Genomic DNA, 14893 nt, shown 5'->3' with positions numbered 1-14893 from the left:
AGTCTTCCTTCTTTTATCCTCGCTGATTATTTCTGTGGATGCAAAAATAATCTTCTCATGCTACACTTAACCAAAGCGTCACACAGACGCACACGCAGGAAACGGACTGATGGAAGGAAGCGTGTGACACAGACGTACACAGCGTTAAATGAACGTGAGACGTTTGGTGAAGTTTACTGTAGAAAGTTACGTTTTTACAGATATTTGTATGATAACAGTGGTTAAACGCGTCACTGGAAGGTTTCACAGTATCATCGTGGTTCTCACACACACACACACACACACACACACACACACACACACAAGGATTCTTCAGTTTCTCCACCTCATTAATCATCAATAAACAAAGAGACAAAATGTTTATCATCAATTCTTTTTGCAAGTGACGTCCTTTGAAAATCAAACTCTGTGTTTCTTCTTCATGTTATTTGTCTGTGCCACGTTTCTTGTTTGCAACATAAATTTGCTGCAACCTGTGGTTTAATCTGGTTTAACCAGTGGATTCGTGTTTAATCCACTCTCGCAGGGTTTTTATCGGCCCAGGATCTGGGAGATGTCGCTCATTTACTTCCATTTTTTGCAAATTCCTGTCCAGCGTCCCCCCGCGGGACCTTCATGAGGAGGATAAAGTGGTAGAAGATGAATGAGTGAGTGAGTGAGTGCGTGTGCACATACTACAAATGTGAATGGTGTCAATCACCTTTTTTTATCATGTGCTCACAAGTGATCTCTCTAATTTTAGTGTGAACGAGGACTGAAAGTCCATGAATGATGAAGTCGTCGAGGGTCAAGAGGCTCGAGCTGTGACCTTGAATTCAGCTGAACCAAGTAAAGTGATTGTATAAAAGAATGTGTCTATTTTTTTTAAAGAGACTTTTTTAAAAATTAAAGACGACCCTCACACACACACACACACACACACACACAGTACCTTTGATGTGAGGAACAACAAATGCAAACATCACCTGGTTTCATCATTTAAATCATTTAAGTCTATTATTGCTTTCAAATACCAATATTGCTTTAAAAGATCAGGTGACAGAGAAAAGAGGGGGAAATGTATCGTCCATCCATCCGTCTGTCCTGACCTGAGCCTTCGTGGAAATACAAGACACGTGTTTTCGTACAAAAAGAGGAGTTCAGCTTAAGTCCCTTCAAGCCCCCGTGAGTTTATACGTTAGAGACGGCACTGTTAGTGTCGCGCGCCTGACGGATGCCGTACAGCCACTTGATGACCCTGGCGTTCCTCTCGATGACGGAGATGCCGTAGGGCACGCGCTCGCCGGCCCTCGCCGGCCCGTCCTCGCCGTCCTCGTCCTCCCTCGCACGGTCAGCCTCGTCCCCGCACTCCGAGCTGGGCGTGCTGACGCTGCGCAGCTTGGAGACCGACACGATGTCCGAGTTGGCCCGGGTGAAGCGCTCCACGCCGCCCATGCCGTCCACCTCGCCCGGGTCCAGCCCGCAGTAGTTGAAGAACCGCTCCAGGTCGGCCGTCGCGCGCGAGTAGCGGTCGCTCAGGTCCGACTTGGAGCGGTGCAAGGACGGGTGCTTACGCGCTGAACCCTTGGAGCTGGCGTTGGACATGCGGGTGAAAGCGGGGGAGGCCGGTGGGATCATACCTGCTCGGACCAGCATGGGGCTGGGGGGCAGATAAGCGGGAGAGGAGGGCAGAGTCTGGGAGGCAGTGTTCTGCTGGGGCTGAGTGTGTGTGGGTGGAGGAGGTGGTGGAACCTGGGGGTGAGGAACCTGCCCCTGTGGAGTCTGTCTGGGCCTGATCTGGGGCTTCAGTTGGGCTCTCTGTGGCTTCCTGATCTCAGCCTGAGGCCGAACATCCACCCTGCGTACTGTCACTGAGTTGGGGGAACTGTAAGGCGCCGGAACCACGGTGCGCGGCGCTCGGGCAGGAACAGGGGGCGGACGGCGGGGGAGTTCCCCCGCAGGAGTCCGGAGAACGTTACTGAGCGGGGAGGATGTGCAGGAGGAGGTGGTGGTGGTGGAGGAGGTGGTGGCAGTGCCGCGGTTCAAAGGTTTCAGGTGGTTGAGCAGTCGGCTGCTCCTCTCCTGCTCCGCTGACAAACTGCTGCTGATGCTCTTCGCTCCCGACGAAGGAGATGACGAGGAGGGCGAGGTGGAGGACGACGACTGGGAACTCGGTCCGTCGTGAACGTCGTTGATTAAATTATTCAGAATGTCCAAGTTCAGGGCGGGTGCTCTCCTCCCGCCCGCTCCCTCTCGGCCTCCTCGGTTCTCTACGTCCGCATGGCAGTTGGGAACTTTGCGAGCAGGAGGAGAGCTGACCTGACACTGGAGCATCATCCCCGGGGGAACGAGAGGCTTGCGGATGATCGGTGGTTTGATGGGAGCCTGGCGGTTGAGCGCCACCTGTTGGCTCTTCACGTACTTGGCCTTGTCGGCCTCCAGACGCTCCACCGCGCTCAGTTTACGGGCGCCGGGCTCAGCCTGGCGACGGAAGTAACCGGGGCCCTTGTTAAGTATCCTGAAGGGCATGGAGGAGGTGAAGGGAACCCCGGCCAGGCGACCGTCTGACGGCCGCAGCGTCTCCACCGGCATCCTGGAGGAGCTGACGGAGAGAGGAAGTGAAGCGTCGTTAATGGAACACAATTAAACAATGAAATGCACAGTATGTCATGTCTGCCACTAGGGGGCTCTGTTTCTCTCTCAGTTAAAAGAAAAACAAAAAGTATTTTGATGACGTAGAGAACAGTGTTCATGGACTTCAGCTCACTTCCTGATGAAGTCACTGATCCTCTTTGATTTACAGTTTTTTTTATCACATGAAAAACTTCATCTGTCACGTGTGTCACAAACATTTCAAAATAAAAGCACTGTGACGTTCCCTCTGAAAACACAGAGGAGCATTTACAGTGTTTCAAAGAGTATTATTTATGCCCAACGTAAACCCAGCGTACAACAGATGGACGACGTCATTAACAGGTGACCGATATTAATAAACAGTCAAGTAAACAGTCTGTTACCTTTGATATAAACACAGATTTGTATGGATTTAAAGAGATTTAAAGACATGTTATAATAAGCAGAACATTGGTGATTGTGTATTTCTAAGTGTTTTGAATGTACAGTCAGCTGAACACAAAAGTGACACCACCAAGGTTTTAAGATTTTCTGCAGGGATCGCTGAGGAGGCCTCAGGTAAAGGATCTAAGTGGTCTGGAGGTGGAGTCTGGTTGGAAGAGTTCTTCTATAGAGAAAGGATCGACACCATGGAGGCTTTGTGTGCTGTCAGCAGTATTTTGAAGGGCTGATGGGAGTTGACAGCATGGTCAGATACGACATGGCAGCATGATTCCGCTCGACACCAGTCTGAACATGGTGACAACACACTGAAGGTTCAAACCAACAACCCTTATTCTGCTGTTACCTTCAGGCTGACATCAAAGAGCAAATGTACAAACAAGCTCTTCTTCATCACACACGTCTATCACACGTCTATCACACGTCTATCACACGTCTATCACACGTCTATCACACGCCTCCACAGAGAATCAGGTTCATTGTCAGATTTACTCTGTCTTCACTGGTCTAAAAATTAGGTCTCGCCCACATTTCTTTACTTTATTAGATGTTTAATGTTAACTAAATTCAATTGTTGCTTATGTTGTATTCCTATTCCATGAATTTTACATCCTTTGTTATCTTTGTTGTTGTCTGTCTGTGCTTGTGTATTGTTCTGCTGCTTCCAAACTAAGCTAAACTCCCTGTGAGGACAATAAAGTATGATTGGATGTGACTGATGTGGCTGTGAGTGAGGAGTCTGCTGCTGCTGCTGCTGCTTCTGCTGCTGCTGCTGCTGCTGCTGCTGCTGCTGCTGCTTCTGCTGCTGCTGCATTTTACAGAAATACTTTTTTTTCCCAGTAAATGATGTGCGAGAAAAAGAGAGACTGATGATTGTGTTGAAACAAGCACACAGTGTTGTGAGTGTGAGGAGGTGGATGAACCAACATTGTCTTAAAGCTGCCACATGTTCTCTCCAAGCTTAAGAAAAGACTTCTTTTGTACTCTCTCTTTTCTTCCCACTCTCCTCCTCCCCCTCCTCCTCTCTCGCTCCCAGATCCCCTTAAACTTCCTTACCGGTGACTGTGCTGCTGCTGCTGCTGCTGCTGCTGCTGCTGCTGCTCCTCTTCTCACTTCTCTCCTTTCTTTTCTCGCTCCTTTATCCTTCTGTTTTAACCAAGAGTGGGCTCAGTGGAAGGCTACTTGTCGGACAGGGTCAGTCGGGGTCAAATTCCACATCAGGTCCTGCCAGACCACATTTATTAGCTCAGGACTGACCCAGAATTCAGGGTCAGCGGTCAGCCACAGTGCAGCTGATCTGATGGACGCAGGTCTGGTGGACAACAATCCCCCGTCACAATGACCGTCCACTTCAGTCCAGCTGTGGTCACAGAACTAAAAGCAGATCAGATCCCCCACAGTCCTGGTCCTGGAGAAGGGTTTAAAAAACAGTGTCCAGGCTCAGTTAGAATCATGTGTCGTCCGTGTGATGAAAGAAAAACATCCACATACACACACACACACACACACACGCGCACACACACACACAGACGTGGACTCTCTTCAACACTGAAGTGAAGCAGACGGGACAGCCTTTAATATCACGGCTGGCTCCGCCCACCCCGGCCAATCACACGTCAGGACGGTAGCCCCCAGAGGAGCACGGGAGGCGGGGCGGTGGGCGGGAGGCGTGCGAGCATTGGTCCACCGCAAGAGGGATCCTGACCAATCAGACTCCTCCCCCCTCTGAGCACAACAAAACACTGAGGCACAGTTTTCATTCAAATCTTTGAAAAGGGAGAAAAAGGGGAGGGGGTGAGTGTGTGTGCGTGTGTGTGCGTGCGTGAGTGTGTGTGTGTGGGGGGGGGGGATTGTGGACAACGGGCAAAACAGCTGCAATTTTGACATGGACCTGTGTGGAGCTCAGCGGGACAGTGAACACACACACACACGCACGCACACACACAGTGTAAGTGTAAGTGTCAGTCAGTCATCATCTACCGCTCTATCCTCCACCAGAGGGTCGCGGGGGGTGCTGTGCCAATCTCAGCTACATCGGGCGATAGGCGGGGTCACACCCTGGACAGTTCGCCAGTCCATCGCAGGGCCACACACAGATAGAGACAAACAACCATTCACTCTCACACTCACTCCTATGGTCAATTTAGAGTGTCCAATTTTACCTAATCCCCACGTTACATGTTTTTGGACTGTGGGAGGAAGCCAGAGAACCCGGAGAGAACCCACGCACACACGGGGAGAACATGCAAACTCCATGCAGAAAGGTCCTTGTTCCAGCCGGGGCTCGAAACCCGGGTCTTCTCGCTGCAAGGCAAGAGTGCAACCCACTACACCACCGTGTGGCCCCTTGTGTAAGTGTATAAAGACTATTTTGTTTCCTTTTAAACGTACTTCAGACACAGGCCTTGCTTCACGGAGGCCGTCATCTTCACTTTCATGGATCTACAGCAAAAGTTTGGTGTTTTCAAAGCTGATATGCAAATATCTGACCAGCTTAGGGAAAGGTGAGCAGAGGAGTCCTGAATTAGTTGTAATCTGTAGTCTCAAGACGAGCATGCTGAGCATGTGCATGTGTACAAACTTTTACTCCACTCATTTAAATAAAGCTTTATTTACACCATAAGGCATCCAGCCTAAGTCTCTGGACAGGTTACAGACAAATAATACTAATACTAATAATTATGATAAAGCTTTATTTGAATAAGTCTACATTACAACGTCAGAGAGACAGAATAAAACTTCTCAGTGAAGACAGAGGTGAGACTATGACGTCATGGAGACGTCCACTCTCTGGTACTCGTTTCAACAGTGATAGGATAAAAACAACAAGTTGAGATTCACCCAGACTTGTTTTCATGTGGACGGCCCCTCACTATAGAATCATCCCTTGTATCGTATTCATCTACATTCACGTCACCTCCGATTTCCCAGGAAGAAAAAAAAACACTTTTTGTTCTTCATCCTCCCCCAACACTCCTCACCCTCGCTCATCCCTCCCTCCTTTATCGTTTACAACATTTCACTCCAGGGTTACATCACACTCAGAGTCAGAGACTCAGCTCCACCCCTCCTCCTCCTCCTCCTCCTCCTCCTCCTCACCTCCACCTCTAACAGATCTATCCACACATTTTTAATCAGTCTTTTTATAGCCGTCGTCATCCTTTAACATGTGATCATGTTTGCCCCTCACATCTACCCCCTCTCTCTTCCTCTTCTCTCTCATCCTTGAACAGCAGACTGAGCGAAAGCAACCATGACAGCTTATACTGGGACACACACACGCACACGCACACACACACACGCACACACGCACACACACACACACACGCACACGCACACGCACACACACGCACATACACGCGTTACTTTCATCTTTGCCATGTGACAAACAAAAGGTTGGTTTTAAAATAGTCCGGCTTAAATTAAAACCCGTTTGCATCAGAGAAAATAAGGATTCACAAACCCTCATGTTACCAGATTTAAACAAATCTCCGTGGAATAAAAGAAAAAAAGACTATTATGGGAAGACTGGAGGCAGAAGAAAGAGACTTCAGTGAGAGGAGGACGAGGATGATGATGATGATGATGATCACAGATGGGAAATTTGAGACATTGAGAAAGAACTTAATGATCTGATGATGAGGATGATGAGCGATGGACACACACACACACACACACACACACACACACACTCTCAACAGTACAAATCTTCATCTCCACACACACACACACACACACAGTGTCTTATGTATGTGTTTGGTGCTTCATGTGATCGTTAAACAGCATTTTTCCCACTGAAAACTGAAGTTTTTCAACTCTCACTCTCCTGCACCAAAGTCCATAGAGCGAATCCCCATTTTGAGCTTGCAGGGAAACAGCAGCAGCTGCTCCCGCTGTGAACAGCGAAGTCACAGAACATCTGAACTGACTAATGGAGGCAGCAGTGGATCAACTGCTCCTGTTTCACTGTGATATTAAATCATCGTTGATTTTCTCTATGGACTTTGGTGCAGGGAGAGAGTTGGTTTACACTGGACCACTGACTGTAAACACATACTCAGCTGCACAGAGAATATCTGAATTCATATTTATGTGTGCACCACATGTCACTGTGACCTCACCGTCTCTTACATGCTCCTTCTCTCAAACTAAAGGAGGACATTGTTCTTTTACTGCTTACGGTTTCATTTAGTCTTAGAGTCCACCTCTATTGCTTTTTAAAAAATGGTAAATTACATTTAATGGACTTTGCCTGAAAATCAAAAAGGTCTTTCTTAGAAAACAGAAGGGGGAAAAACGTCATCAGAAAAAAAACTCTTGGTAATTATAGAAATGCTTGTATACACTGAGCGTCCCATTCATAGAAACATCCTCCCAAACAGAAAGACTGTCTGGTCACAGTCAGAAAACCTTGTCATTACCCTACAACATACCCACATCTTCTTTTTAGGTCAATATTTAGAGTCGTTTCATGTCCACAAAAAGACCAGTGGGCAGACACAAGTACTTTGACAGGAGTCCCAGCGTAAGTGTGTCATGGCCTGAAGAGTGTCCATCTCTACAGCTGTGTGACACACGTGGATCATAACAACACCAAGGAAAGGCCGTCAGTGACCAAACGCCGCATGGAGATCAGGTTTGTGAGGATGTGAATGAGAAGCCGGGCACTGAGAGCTATGCCTCTCATTTATCACGTCAGAGCTCAGGGTCAGACGGGGAAAAGCAAAGCGAGCTGTGGAGCTAATGTGTGTGTGTGTGTGTGTGTGTGCGAGTTAGCAGCCGCTTCCCAGGGAAACGAAAACATCCCCTTCAGCAACTCTGGTCTTGTTTTTCTAACTTTCCATCTCTTTCTTTCTTAATTTTCCGTCCATGTTCTGCGCTGCACTCACACAAACAGCTGATGTGTCCACGAGCGCAGCGACAGACCGAGGAATGATGTTTCTGTTGCATGATGGGAACTCGCTGGGCTCCATGATTGTAAACTATGCTGACCGCTGCGACTCTGACTGCTCAACACATTAATGAGCAATGATAGGACATACGCTACATTAAGAAGGCAGAGAGGCAAAGGTAGAAGATTTGCATGTTCTTTGTCCAGATTATGAGCTCCAGAGGAGGAGGAAGAAGAGACGACTGGCTCTTCACCACAACTGAATGTCTACGGTCATCTACAAACTGGCCCTCGTGACGCTAATTACAGGGAGAGCCCATGACGACTGACTGGGAGCTATTTGACATGCCGGTATTTTTTTTACCAGTGATGGAATAAATCGCAAACATCAGCAGCAGCAGCAGCACGTGAGGAAGTGGAGTTCAGGACGGGGAGGAAAGAGGAAGCACAAACTCCAGGACATAAAGTCTGACGATGGTTATTATATTTCACTGTCTAGATTAGAAAAAATGTCATGAAACCATGACAGAAAACAGGAAGGTGCTGCTTTCTGAAGGTCCAAAGACTGTGTGTGTGTGTGTGTGTGCGCTGACTGACTGACTGACTGACGCATGCCGGCTGGCTTCTCCTATCAGAGTGGCCTCGTCCCAGCGGACATTGACCTCAGAGTGTAGAGAAAACATTAAAGACTCCACCTTAAAAGGAACTCCACTCAGTAACAAACACAGAAAAAACTGTCTCTGGTCCATAAAATGTCCTTAACCTGGAAATAATCTTTTCAAATGTCTTGTTTTGTCCACAAACCAAAATGAATGAATTTGAATGATTTAATTCTTATATGGAGCAAAGAAACCAGAAAATATTCACTTTAAAGAATCTGAACAGTCTTAAAAAAAGCTATTAAAACTAACTCATTAAAAAATCGATGAATCTTTGCAGCCTTAAACCTAAATGACAGGTGAATAACATGGTTTCACTGCGTTATTTTTTTTTAAATGTATGGAATTTTCAGTCGGAGAACATGGAACGTATGCTGTGTTTCCTTCATGGTACGGTTCAGTTTGGCTGTGCATGTGACGTCGTACCCGTGCGACAACAACGAACAACGATAGCAGACAACATAGGAGGACATCCAGCAGCTCTTTTTGTCCTGCTCGGTCTGTGGCCGTTTGTCAAGACGTCAAACTGTAGGAGAACAGACGGCGGGTGTTCAAGGAACACCAATGGCAAAGGAGTGGCAGTTTTCCCACTGTCATGGGTGGAGCTGGTCTAACTTTACTCTTGTACCCTAAAAAAATGGTGCCAAGGAATGGAACGGCTGGTTGGGACTGCTTATTTTGGTGTTATTCCTAATGGAAACACACAAAAAACACAAGTGCCGTACTGGACCAGACTGAAGCTTTCTGCTCCGTGGAAACATAGCTTTAGATTAGTCAAACAGTAATTGTGGACACAGTTACTCAAAGTCTCCAACGTTTCTCATCCAGACTACAAACATAAATCCCTGGAGACTGTGTTCTGCTTTTCCAAAATTCAGGAAACCCAGAGTAGCAACACAAAGTGGAAAATGTGATACAGACAATGATGGCTAAAGTGTGCGTTTCAGGAAAACTCTCTTTAAAAGTAAAGTCACCTTTACTTTGAGTAGAGGCAGGAGGAGGAAGAGGAGGAAACTGTCACACATTCCCTGTTGTGACATGCGTCACTGAGACAAAAACAAATAAACATGCTCGGCGGGAGTGTTTAGCTGTGACTGTGACTGTGAGTGTGACCGTCAGGTTGACCCTGTTGTGACCTTCACTCATCTGTTTGCAGGCATTCGGAGCTGCCTTTGTACAATAAAGTCAAGCCAGTGCATAAAGAACAATTACTGTGACTGACACAGACACAAACAACCATTCACTCACACATTCACACCTACGCTCAATTTCAAGTGTCCAATTCACAACATCAGGATGTTTTTGGACTGTGGGAGGAACCCGGAGAACCCAGAGAGAACCAACGCACTCACAGGGAGAACATGTAAAGTCCATCCATAGATTTAGAATGCCCCTAAATCTAAACAGGAACCGAACCGGTGACCTTCTTGCTGTAAGGCAACAATGCTAGCCACTGCTCTACCATGACTTGTAATGTATTTATGTGAAATTTAGGGTTTACATTTTCTTTTTCTGATATCCAATCCTGTGATTTTGACCAGTATTGGACCGATGCTGATGCTGATGCTGATGCTGAGTATAGTTTCAGGTCTTTGCCACTTCATCTGCATCAAAGAAAGTTTTTCCTTTCATAATAATACTGGCCGATTATGAAATGGCAAATATCGGCCTGATTCATTGGCCCAAACAATTATTGGTCAACCTAATGTCATCACTCATTTTTCACACTGTTTTCTGCATTTTATGTTAAAAAAAAATCAATTAAATAAAAAACTATTGCCTAATTCGGGAGTATAATTGAAGAAAATAAATAGCGAGAGACCTTTGTGTCAAATGTGCCCAGAGTGTCCACTCTGGTCCTGGTAGCAGCTTGAAAACTCGAGGCTTGATTGACTTAAGCATCTTATAGGTTTACATGTACACACAGGCTGTGACCCTGCGTCCAACACAGGTCCCGACCAATCACCCCCACCAGGACACCCCAGCTTCAGTTTTTAAGTCAATAAAAATCTTAACACAGGGGTTCAAAAGGTTATCAGCCACTCCCACTCCAGCCTGATTTAGGGAGCTGCACAGACAGCTAATGAAGACGGAGAGGCACGAGCAGCACAACACCACAATTCACCAGATTTGACCCCCCGCCACACAGTTTACATTTATCATGAATACGGCTTTGTGCGCGCTATCATTTATTTTCTTCACTGCAACACATTGCGTTCCAAATGAAGCCGGGAAAAGCAACGTAGGAGGCAACGTGAAAAAATTATGGATGAGCTGATACAATACTCCATATCGGTCCGATACTGGTGAGAAATCACTGGATCAGATACAGGAAAATAGAAAATGAGGAATTCAACACAATCAAAAACACTAGATATCGCAACTAATGTTTATTTTCTTTATCGATTAGTTCTCATTTAGTCCATAATATGTTGGAAAATGCTGATCTGTGTTTCCCAAACCTATACAATTATTCAATTTGAATGATTTCTTTGTTATATGAATAAATCAGAAAAGAGAACTTGTTGTAATTACAACAAAAGCACTTAAAAACCAGTGAATTAACAAATGAGTTCACAATTAAGTTAGCAGTTTAGACAGTTTATTTATTCTTTAAGTGAGAATAACACAACACAGTGTGGAGCATTTAATGACAAAAGAAAAAACAGCTGCCATAAACCTGCTGAACACTAAAATCCTAGTCTGGGATTACCTCATTGTTGTTGTGATGTGCAATAAACAGTTACTAACCGTTAATAAGAGCAATAATCTCTGCTGTTGAACAGAGAGGGGAAGACAATAAAGAGTTGGATACTCACTTCCTGCCAGTGTAAATGCAACAGATGGCTTGTTTTTAGTTTGTATTTGTGTATTTATTTTGCTACAGTCAGTTATTAAAACTCTGATTCTTGCTTTTATGCCCTCGGATTTTAACAAAAGCAATTTCATTAAACAGAATCACAATAAAGTGTCTCAATGTTGAACGTTTTTGGAAATGGCTGGTGAACGAGGATTTCTATAACTCTATAAGCAGCAAATTCTTTTTGGACTTTTTTTCCCTCCATCTGATAAAATATAACAGTTAAACTCTGACAAATGATCGGTGTGCAGCTGACACTATGACACTACGCACACAACACAACAAATCGTCAACTAGTTTGATTATCGAGTAATTGGGATTACAGCCCTACATGCCACAGGTAATTAAAAAAAACTTATATAAAATAACCTTTGGCAAGCAAAAATAAAGTTTTAGCAACAAAAAAAGCATATTTTTAATTAAAAACTGTCGATATCAGCCCCATTAATCAGTCCAACCAATAGAATCGGTCTACCTCTACTGGGTGAGAGTTAAAGGTTATGCTATCAGATATGACAAAGTGCTATGGTGTCATCCATGATTAACGTGAATAATGATGATGGTGATGAACATTAACGTGCCACAGACTGTGACGACAACAAGAGCAGGACTTCAAAAGACAAACCGAGAGCCTCAGAGACACTTCTGTTTGAAAATAAAACCGCAGACCGCTCGCTCACCACAGCAGACAAAACCCAGTTCACCTCTTCCATCGGCGACACAAGAACCTCGTCAAACGTGTGTGTGTGTGTGTGTGTGTGAACCCCAAAACCCACGCACACACACAGTCCTGTGGACTTATCAGCTCACACTGAGAGAGCAGCTCTGGTCTCCGGGTGGAGACATGGACTGTCATGCATGACTGTGTCAGAGACTGTGAAGGGAAAGGTTATGCAATGTGCGCCGGGGTCTCGTTGACTGCACAAACACAGCCACTGAACCATAAGCAGACAGTTATTATAACATCTCGCTCCATCTTTGTGTGATAACACACACAAAAACCATCTCCATCCATCACTGCCCTGCTCTTCAACCCCCGTCCTCCTCCTCCTCCTCCTCCTGAGTCTGTAGCTCCAGGAAACACTTTTTTTTTTTACACCCACCAGGCTCTAGTGAAATGTAGCTGTGCATGCATGAAAGTCGGCATCCTCGTTTTGTCTTGTGTGATTTTGGGAGTGATTAGGTGATCAGTGGAGAGCAGGTGGTCAAGTGTTCCCTCAGGAAATCTACGCTCTCTACACATCTGCTGCTGTTTGTCTCCACTAATGTCATTAAGGTATAGGAACACATCACTGGGGACGGGATAATGAATTATGTTATTGTGCATGACAATAAAAAACTCTATATAATGCCACAAGGGGGAGTCTGCAACTTTCAGTCATTTCAGGACCCAGTGATTTATAATAATCTAGGGCTGCAGCTACAATGTTGCATCTGATGATTATTGTAACATTTATCAACAATGATGTTTTCAAATGTCTTGTTTTGTCCAAAAAGCAGATTTGATTCAGCTTATATGGAGCAAAGAAGCACAAAAAAACACTAGAGCCCAAACCATCAATTATCAAAAATATTGGGCAATTCATTTAGTTCATTTAGATTAAAGTTTGTTTTTCACTTTGAAAAGTTCATTAAAATGATGCATAATAAAAAAAAATTGCAACATTTTAAGAGTTTAAAGCATTTGTTTTCCAGTATTGCAATATCATGAATCTACCGAGCCCCGGACATGACATGGTAAAACAAAATCAAATAAATTGTGCGCACGAAATACTACTTTGTAGCCACAAAATAAGTATAATGTGTGCACGTTATACTTATGTATGTATATATGTATATATATATATATATATATATATATATATATATACACATATATGTATGTACAAATGTATGTTGCAGCTGTAGAAAAGTGTGTCACTTCAGATGTTATAATTAAAAGACGTGAGCTGGCCATGTTTCTGTGCTCAGATTTACAGCACCTGAAGAGATTTCTGACACTGCCGAGCCTCAGAGAGAGAGAGAGAGAGAGAGAGAGAGAGAGAGAGAGAGAGAAGAAGAAGAACTCTGACGTGCAGATCTGGACCTTTAAGATCTTTAAGATCAGATCTTAAAATGTTAGACAACAGACAAACGCGACCCAGATGCCCCTCCCATACACGATCGATTACAATCCTCTTCTAAAGTCTACTGGATTACTCTACCTTGTGGTCTGTCCTCTTCCAGACCTGCTCAGTGGTCCGTGGTCTTCCTTTCTGCTTGGTAACGTCTTGTTTTTTCCAAATTATTCAGATGAGACCACAATCTGGCAAAAAAACCTGCACCATTGTGTGAACACCGTGAACCACCCACCGCCCTCGTCTTCATTTATATTAATATTATTATATTATTACTACATATTAACTTATTTATACAGATATTGATATTGCAATGAACCTATACAATCTATTGTTATCCTTCAGATTATTATTATTATTATTACATCCATGGCTTTCCAGTCATTTTTGAGGGGGTTAGCGTGCATAAAAACTGGGTCAGTGAAAAATGTGATAGTGGCATAGGGTACGAACCGGTCCGTAGCCCCAGGACTCTATAGCGCCCCCAGAAGTCGGGTCATGGTCAGACAAAAGTGGTCAGATCGGGAGTTTGTTGGACTTATTCCAAAGTAAGTTTCTTTGGGAATTTTTGAAGCAAGAGAAAGTGGCCAAAATTGCATTAGATGCTAAATTTGGGATTTTTTTCTTTCGTGTCTAAGTCGCACAAAGTCGTTCGGATTTTACACACTTGTTGCTCTCATGAGTCCAAACCAATATCTAATGTACTACCATTAGCTCCGCCCACCCAGAAGTCGGCCATTTTGAAAAAAACTAAAATGGCTAGTCCACACATTTGAACGAAGTCGTCCGAGCACATTTGGCCACTTGTTGATTTTACTGTTATTGTGACCACCTGCCTCTATAAAGGTTTCTGTACATGTGACACCCACTGCATGTCCGTCTGTCCGTCCTGCGGGAGACTGACGTGCATCACACTCCATGTCTTAGCCAAGTTGAATCCGTCTGTGCTTTGATTTGATCCTTGACATCTCACAGACTCACTGAAGAGAGATCTATGCTGCAACATTAGAGCCTGAGGGGGAAAACATAATGTACGGAGATACACACACACACACACACACACACACCTCCCGTACAATGTGGTGTTGATGAACACATTCCTGAGACACGCAGGCATGAGTGCAATCACATATTCCTGCAAATTTCCGTCCTCTGACACACACACACACACACACACACACACCCACACTCACACACACGTTTTCTGATATTCTCCTTAGGACACAGTGTTCACTTAAATTCATTTGGACATCTTAAACAAAAGCATTATCCTTACCCTTAACCATAACCACTTAGATCCTAATACTAACCC

General features: G+C 44.8%; 1 protein-coding gene across 3 annotated transcripts in view; it reads right to left on the bottom strand.

The window, feature by feature from the left end:
* Nucleotides 1-969: 969 nt before the first annotated feature.
* wu:fa11c10 (protein FAM110A) overlaps nt 970-14893 on the bottom strand; it is a 28226-nt gene continuing 14302 nt past the window's right edge. For 2 of the 3 annotated variants that reach the window (XM_058643214.1, XM_058643213.1), the window contains exons 2-3: nt 4111-4462; nt 970-2581 (exon numbers count right to left, since the gene is read on the bottom strand). In XM_058643214.1, coding sequence (XP_058499197.1) covers nt 1171-2571 — 1401 coding nt within the window. In that variant the 5' untranslated portion in view covers nt 2572-2581; nt 4111-4462 and the 3' untranslated portion in view covers nt 970-1170. Of the gene's footprint in view, nt 2582-4110; nt 4838-14893 lie in introns of those variants that run through there. The other variant, XM_058643211.1, reaches the window with a different exon arrangement.

Source organism: Solea solea, chromosome 11 (assembly GCF_958295425.1).
Source record: "Solea solea chromosome 11, fSolSol10.1, whole genome shotgun sequence".
NCBI lineage: Eukaryota > Metazoa > Chordata > Actinopteri > Pleuronectiformes > Soleidae > Solea > Solea solea.
Note: the sequence above shows the minus strand (reverse complement) of the source record. Positions and strands in the feature narration are given on the sequence as shown.